Source organism: Antennarius striatus, chromosome 10, assembly GCF_040054535.1.
Source record: "Antennarius striatus isolate MH-2024 chromosome 10, ASM4005453v1, whole genome shotgun sequence".
Taxonomy (NCBI): domain Eukaryota; kingdom Metazoa; phylum Chordata; class Actinopteri; order Lophiiformes; family Antennariidae; genus Antennarius; species Antennarius striatus.
In genome coordinates this window covers 7,916,982-7,925,459 of record NC_090785.1, presented here as the reverse complement: position 1 = coordinate 7,925,459, position 8,478 = coordinate 7,916,982, and the positions used below count along the sequence as shown (strand labels likewise).

General features: G+C 41.5%; 1 protein-coding gene across 3 annotated transcripts in view; it reads left to right on the top strand.

The window, feature by feature from the left end:
- The first annotated feature begins 909 nt into the window (after positions 1-909).
- kdrl (kinase insert domain receptor like) overlaps positions 910-8,478 on the top strand; it is a 34,929-nt gene continuing 27,360 nt past the window's right edge. For all 3 annotated transcript variants that reach the window (XR_011037174.1, XM_068325354.1, XM_068325353.1), the window contains exons 1-4: positions 910-1,443; positions 6,108-6,198; positions 6,912-7,123; positions 8,077-8,204. Coding sequence is in view for 2 of the 3 variants with exons in the window: in XM_068325354.1 (XP_068181455.1) it covers positions 1,380-1,443; positions 6,108-6,198; positions 6,912-7,123; positions 8,077-8,204 (495 nt within the window). In the remaining variant the exon portion in view is untranslated. The remainder of the gene's footprint in view (positions 1,444-6,107; positions 6,199-6,911; positions 7,124-8,076; positions 8,205-8,478) is intronic.

Here is an 8,478-nt window from a genome sequence, read left to right as displayed (position 1 = left end):
TGATTTTACATTACCTGTAATAATATTGAGAACATTTAGATGAAACATTTTTGTATGCTCTTTTCAACCACACAGAAATGTGTGTGTGATTGTCATTTCACCATCCTGAAATCATATAAGAAGAATGACATTTATCAAACGTCATTGTTACGGCACTGTTTAGTAAGATTCTCAGTGATGGAGGCTGATGAGAGCGGAAAGATGAGGGCAGGATGTTCTTATTTACAGTGTGACCTACAGCAAAGGAGTGATTCTTGTAGTGATAAAAGAAAACAGTCTGAAGCACATCCACACACCGCAGGGTCCCGCAGGACAAAAGATGATTATTTACAGCAATATCTAAAGCAATGCATCCTGTTTGTCCTGCTTCAAATAAACCAGGCAAATGTTTAGTTGAAAGATTTGGCCGGATGGATTGAAACTGATATCACAATGATTATAATGATTGTTACTTTTTTTTTTTTTTTTCTTGAACCTTGATAACTGTTGTTACCTTTAACCCCTGTTAGACAGTAGGTTCAGGTTATCAATAGCAGCGTTACATGCAAAGGTCAGTTTAATGATCTACTTAATAATTTCACTTTACACGTAAGCAAAAAATTTTTTTAAGAGTGTAGTTTCCCACCAGAAATAATATAACGTTCATTACACACCATGCGCAGTAAACCACTTCTATAGTAATGACACATAACATGCTGGTTTTCATTGTTAACATGCATATGCGTAATAATTATTTTTCATCAGTGATTTCCTCAACATCAGTGACCCCCCCCGCCCTCCTCCTCCTCCTCCTCCTCCCTCGCCCCCCCCCCCCCCCCCCCCTCAACAGAAAAGTGACGTTTGCGCGTCCTTCCTCTGGGTCTCCATAAAACGTGCTGAAGTGCTTCACGGATGAGGATAAAGGGAGGAGAAGTTGTCCAAGGCGCTCATGAGTGGCGACCGATTGGTTTTGCTTTGCGGGCTCCACCAAACAGCCGGAGACTGACATACCACTCACTCCACTGTTATTTTTCCCAGCTTCCATCACATTTGATGAGATAATAATAATAATTACATTTTTATTCCTGGAGAGCACCTGACCCGCGGATACAGCGCGGTCTCCTCAGTGCGGGATCGGGAGTTGGACTACCCAGCTGCGCAGGAGAGCTCCCCTGCGAGATGCGTCATGGAATCCCGCAGAATCACTGACGCTCTTTGAACGCATACCTGAGGGTTTATTTCTTTTGGATTTACAACACGATCTTGCTAAGAAAAAGATAAATACTTTTTTTTTATTGAAACACTCACAGGATAAATCGGATATATAAGGCTCTTCGGGGGACATTTAAAAAAAAAAAAAAATTCTAACACGGTTTGGACATCGGTGAAGAGTTGGCAGGATGGTCCCATCCGACTACTTCAAACTGGTCGTTTTCATCTCATGTTGTTCATTGCTTACAACTGGTAAGAAATCATTTATGCTCAAAACACCATGTGTGATTGAAGAGAAAATTTTTTATGCAAGAATAAACCGACTTTAAAACATCACACCGTTGGACAGTTTCTGCCAATGGTTCAATGCATATTGCTTTATAGACATTCAGTATTAGAGAAATACAATTTCTTAATTTTAATCCTGTTAATAATATTAATTATATCCTTATTTGTAGTTTTAATGAGTAGAGCTTTACAAAGTAGATTATGTTCAGCTGTCTTTTGCCTTCACCTTTTTGGAAGATTTTTAATGTTGGAAAATAAGGGGGGGGGGGGGTCTCCTGTCAGTGACTTTGCAATTCTCACTCCCGCCACTAGAGGGAGCCTCGTTCTGATTTTGTTTGGTAGTTGAAGAGTTACTAAAATATATTGTCGCTGAGAAGTATCTTAAAGAGATGTGCAGGCATTGTGCTTCATGTAAACCTCATTTAATTTAAGAGATGTCAATTTGGATGATTTGGGTTCGTTTCCTGAGATATTCTGAAGATGTTTCAAATTAATCTGTTATTATTTAAACAGTTTTTTCCAGCAATTGTTGTCTGTGAGTGACTGGAATTAAATATTTGGGCAAGATATTGCATGTTTCTCTGACAGCATAGTCAGCTCCATTGTCTCCAGAAAAAAAACAGGACAATGCATGAGAGGTGGATGTTCCTTCACCTTGTGCCAGGGCTGATGTGCCACACAGATACTTAAGCCTTCCTCGCCATTTTCCAAAAAAAGAGTCCATCCAAACAAAGGAAATATTGTTCATGTCCACCCCCTCCTCCACCACACAAACACACTCGCACACTTTCAGCCAAGTGAGCTTTTGTCCATGATGTTTTTCGGCAGATTTCCTTCACTGTCTGCACACAAAGCGTGGGAAAGACAGAAGGAGGAAGCTGACATCGGGACAAGAGACAGCCTGGAATTGTTCAAGCAAGTAAAGGTCAAGGAAGTGTGACCTGCTACCTGAGTAGACATTTCTTCCCTGACCTCCTTGTAGTCATAGTGAGTTGTGTTGAATTCCATCCACAATGTCAGATAATGGAAAGGAGGAAAGGAGGCTATTGTCTCTGCAGAGCAGCCACAGACAGGTTGAGCCATTTCTGATGATGCATCTAATTCTTTTATTCGATAATCTGCCTTAGCTTCAGAAATGAGTGCATTGTCTTGTCTTCAAAGTTTTATAGGAAAAGAGACAAACATGAAGCGAAGAGATGGTTGAAAAATATACTGAATGGATTCTTCTCTGTTGGTCTATGCTGTACCACATTAGTCAAACATTTTTCTTTGGAGGGTGTTTGAAGACGTCTTTCTTGCGGAGTGAGATGATGTTGTGCTTAATTTGTTTTGGAGCCATTTTTCCTTTTCCTGCTGGGAGACTTGAGATTGAGTGGAAAATGGGAGTGACGAGAGGTCAATTGAGACCAGTGGGAGCTCATTGCTCACTGGCAGTACGTCTGGATACATGCAGGCGGTGCAGGAAAAACATATCCATATGCACACACTCACCTGGATTGGGAGATTTACCAACAAAGCAGAAAAAGTAATGCCTTTACCCCGGGATGTTTAATTTAACAAATTGCTTTCTGAAGCTGTTCTTAAAGGATGATTGCAGCATCTGCTTCATACTATTTGTATCCGCCTTAATCCAGCAATATATTTTCATTGAACCTGGCATGAGATTTCAATTTCAAGGGGCTTCTGTTTGCCTGTTTGTCTTAATAATAACATTATGGAAAATGAATCCATTGTATTCACTAATTTGGTCTCACGTGCAGCTGATTCTTGTTGTTGGCTGTCCTCAACTTTGATTAACCTTCGATGGCCACCCATCACGAACAGATGTTCCGTTATTTTGTTTTTTCTTTAAATTCAACTCAGGAGCATATTTTTCGGGAAATCTCCAAAGATTAGTATACGACTAATAAAAAAAAAAAGGCATTCGCCGTGACTGTTGTCTTAACCTTGCACTTGTCAAAGTGGAGGGGTTTCAGAGGAGTTTAGTTGGACGGAAAACTTGAGGATACCCAGTCTGTGTGATATTCACAGGGGAGTGGTAGCTGCTCCTTATTTTGGCAGGTGAGTTGGTGTTTTATTGGGTTGTAATGCTTGGGAATTTAATGACCTACTCTGAGTTACCCTGTTCTTTTGTTTAACAGTAATGTACTACCTTTTTCAGAAGAATTTTCTCAGATGGTTGAATTATGTCAAAACAGGAAGGAAAGTTAAAGGAGTTCTATTTTTTGCACATGATAGAAGTGTTTAGTTGCTACACAGTCATCTCATACAGTAATACTAATTTAGCAATATGAGACATGAATTACTGGCACCTATTGCAACACTGCTTCTTTCCACGTTGAATATCTTTCGTTTTTGTTCTTTCTTCCATCGTCCCAAGGGTCAGCTCAAGTTGAACTTCCTTCATTTCGAGTCAGTATCCAGTCTCTTCCATGTAACCAATTGGAATATTTAACACTCTTTGTTTCAGAACCGCACTTGCCTCAGAACCACAAACTCCCCCACTGTAATTGTGAACACTCGAGCCCCCTGGGGGCGTGTGCTCATCTGCCCCTTGTTACACTGCGATTCCAGACATGGAGAGAAGTCTGTTGTGAATTTTGCAGACAGCACACAATCACTGACAGGTGGCAAATCAAAAGTGACAGTTCAGAGTTCATATCCATAGAAAGTCTACATCTTAGGAAAACAGAGCAGACATCAGTGGTGGGAGAAAAGCCTGAGGCCTGTCATAGTCCTCACTCATCACCCACCCAGGTAGAAGAAGCTCAGAAACATCTGTACTTCTTCAGAAACCTGAGGTGGGAAATGTTCCCATGCTGGGCATTATTAACTTCTACAGAAGAAGAAGAGAAATAGAAAACATCCTAACTGGAAAGGTCACAAAATAGCACATTTCATATGGACCGTAAGACATGAAGCTCCTCAATGTCGGGTTATAACCATTCCAGAACATCACTGGTACCCATCTGCAGAGCCCAATAAATGCAATAATAGCTATTCTGATTATGAAAAAGGCCGTTAATTTTTCCATCTGCTGGTACACAGTAACATTTACCTACATTGTAATGAGGCCACATTACCAGAAAACATTTAATTCATTATATGTCAGTACATTTGATTGTATTTTTTTGGCCTTTAATATATTTCCAGAGATCTTCTACTTTTTTTGTGAGACTTGAGTTATCAGTTCCAACTGCATTTGCATTGGAGGTTCCAGTTTCTGTGATGTATACACATTTAATATTCAAACAGAATTTTCTAGGCCACAGACATTTCAGAACAATGTAGAGTTAATCCAAAGCTGTTTGAATTCTTAACGTTTACTTCCTGTCTATAGGGAACCTATGACCAACATTTTCCAAGCGCCTGTCCTGTGGACTTCCCATCATTAAGGGGAACAGGACATCCAAACATGATCTGGGTCTAACCGTAACTTGGCCCTGCATCAATAATCAGTGTGACGCTGTGCGGCGGGCTCAATGTTCCATAATCAGTTGAATGAGAAGGAATGCAGTACACAGCTGTTTGAGGGGGGGGGGTAGAGAGGTGAGGGGTGTTGGGATGCCTGCTGAGGTCAATATCAGGCAGGCACTGGGGCAGGAGGCAGTTTTTAGGGTGTGGACATAGATATTAGTAGGACTTTGTAGGTCTCCATTGATCCATATGTGTGTGTAACAGTCAGTTGTTCTAGTGTGCGCAAACATTCTTACATACTCTTTAACTCAGAGTGTAGTCAGTCTAATCACTGCCTGGTTTAAGGTATGTGTTCAGGAAGTACGCTTTGAGATTCATTTAACGGGCTTCAGGAAAAGGGAGGGGGGGTCATTCTTTTTGGTTGATAATTTAACAAGTTCCCACAATTCATTTATGCAAGAAAAACCCCAAACAAGAGTTAGAGAGAAACCCACAACAGACACAGTTTACTGAGTTGTGAATTATAAATTGTTTTTGGTAATCTGTCACACAGCTGAAAGCCTGGCTATCGTAGCACGAGAGAGAATGGGCCACATCCCTTCCCCTCTACATGACCTTGACAATAAAACAATGATGTTCTAGTACTCTGGTGAGGAAAGCAATGCTGATAGCCGCTGCCAACACTGGCACAGTTCATTCTTAGCACGACAGCTGTTGTGAATAATAGACACATATTTGTAAAATGTGTGTGTGAGTGTTTGCTTTCCATGTTTGTGTGTGTGTGTGTGTGTGTGTGTGTTGTTGTGTAACTTCCTTGGGCTTTTGTGTTACCATTGGTGCACATGGTGTAAAGGTGTACATACATACTGATTGGAATCAACACCGCTGTTAGATCAAGTGTCTCAGTCTTCTATTTTCCCCTGCTACAGTGTACAAATAGCAGAGTCAATGCTAAATGAAGGGATGGCTTGTTATTGAAAAGTAGCTCCCAGATCTCATTTTTCATCCATCCCATTCTTTGAGTATATACTCCATGCTTTTCATTTCAACCGGAAACACCTTTTAACGGAATCTATTGCACAAGCGGCTGGATTATAACAACATGCAGAGAACAGTCATTCACTCTCCTGACATGATGAGGTGCTGCAAGTGTGACAGTTTGCCGATCCGGTTGTTTCTCAGTATTCAGTGTGTGTGTTTGTATTCAACAGCTCATTCGGAGAAGGACCACGGGCCTAAGATTCAGCCGTTTGATAAAGAACTGATTCTCCATAAGAACGAGTCATTAACCCTCACATGCAGGTAAGCAACACCAATGCAATCACTGTTGGATTTAAATTAGTGCAGTACTTCAGGTTTATTCATTATACTTCCACTCTGGATTGGGCTCTCATTAGAAGACAGGAGGGGAACTGATATGTCTGAGCCTAAAGAAGCTTGTTGGCTTTAGAGCACCGTTGGTGGTGGTCCAGCTTTATCACGCTGCCATTTCCCTGAGGTGCAGTGTGACCCAAGCAAACCACATTCCCATTTGTGAAGAATTTAGAGAACATTGCATCATTCTACTGAACTGTAAGGAACGTTCAGGAATTCATGCATATCTAATTAAAGGTTTCCCTAAAAGGCTATATTCTAAGATGGGTCCTCACTACAGTAATGTCTTTTCTTTTTTTTTTACGCTGATGACAGCTAGACGTTTGCTTGAACCCACCGTACCACAGGAAAAAATAGTGGTATGCAGACATGCTTGATGTTCCCCTGGGATCTGCTTAATATGAGCTTAAAATGGAATATGAAGTGGAAAGAATTTGATGAGACATGTTCCCACGTGAAAATTCACGACTCCAGATTAACTCAAAATAATTTAATATGCTCAAGTTAGAAGGGTCTGATGGACAACGCAGTAGCTGCCATCCTAAGATAGAAAACAAGGGGTGACACTCGTGGGCCAGTCAGACCTGATGAACACTAAAGCGATTCATCATGATCGTCCTTTGGTTCGTCTGTTCTGTCAGAGGACACGGCCTGCTGCATTGGACCCTTGGCGATCCGCGTCGTTCGGTCTCATCGGACGAGGTGAAGGTGGAACCATGTGACTCCACACATCACTCACACTGCAGCAAACTGACCGTCACACACCTGAATGCCAACGACACAGGAAGGTACAGCTGTAAATACTCCAAAGATGGTTCAGACCACATCACCTCATCCTACGTCTACGTTCCAGGTAAGACCTGCCACCACTTTCAGACTTTAGGTTCTTGCTCTAGGTTCTTTGTGAATGTCGTAATAATTATTGAAAGTAGGTCAGGGTTTGTCGCGAGATGTTGCAGTCTGTTTCATCTGGAAATGGAAGTGTGACGGTGATTACACAGGAAGCCCTGGTCACTGACTCTGATTTCCTGACATCAGCTACTACTTTCCATCGTCTCCTTTAAATCATCAAGGAGATGTTTAGTGCTAAGTCAGAGACACCTTTTTGATTTTCATGACCTTTACACTTAAAAACATGTGGTTAAAAGTCATCTAATAGTGATTAAGTCCTTGTTTATTGATCTAAACTATGTGAGATAGTGAATCAGCAGACTACACTCTTTGAATGTGGTTGTGGTTGACCTGTCTGACAGGCAGCCTCAGTGCTTCAGTTTTTCTTCTCTGACCAGCAGCTGTTTATTACATAACTTTATATGTCCAATTTCAAATAGCACGTCCTTCTTCACATCTATATTGCTGAACCTCACATCAATTGTAGAACATTTATGAAACACAGTGGTCGTATGATTCTTGGCAGGACGGTAATGCACCACTGAATCGATTTCATTAAAGACGAACAGATCCAGGAAAAATAGACCCAACGAGCAAAAGGTTCCAGCACCTCTCTCTCTCTCTCTCTCTCTCTCTCTCTCTCTCTCTCTCTCTCTCTCTCTCTCTCTCTCTCTCTCACTCTCTCTCTCTCTCTCTCTCTCTCTCTCTCTCTCTCTCTCTCTCTCTCTCTCTCTCTCTCTCTCTCTCTCTCTCTCTCCGTCAGCTGTATTCAGTACAGTATCTCTAAATAAGACGGGACACATGCTTCACCCAAAGACAAAATGTAAAATGCCACATTTGCTTTGTAATAACTGACCTTTAATTTTATAGTTCACTAATTTTGAAGTTTGTTTTGGATCACTGTTCATCACATAGATCCTGAGCAACCGTTTGTGGAGCCTCATCATACAAAACCTAGTGTCCTGGGTATCTACAGACATGAGACCAGCCTAGTGGTGCCCTGCCGGACATCGAATCCTGATGCTGTCGTAACACTGACGGGGGTAAGGAAATCCACACTATGGTTTGCTGTTTTAAATGTAGGAACCTCCTGAATGTATCCCACAGATGTTGATGATGGAGTTACAGCATCTCTGAACAGCAAAAGCACTCTAGAAGCTACAGCAGAGCACCCTTACTTGTAGTCTCTTAAAATAAAACACAGTCCAGAGCTTCCACTTTATGCTTAAGGCTTGTTACTGGTTCTCATACCCTTTGTGTTTAATCACCCCACCACACAGAACAGACCAGGGGCAGCGGTATATCTGGCAGCGAATG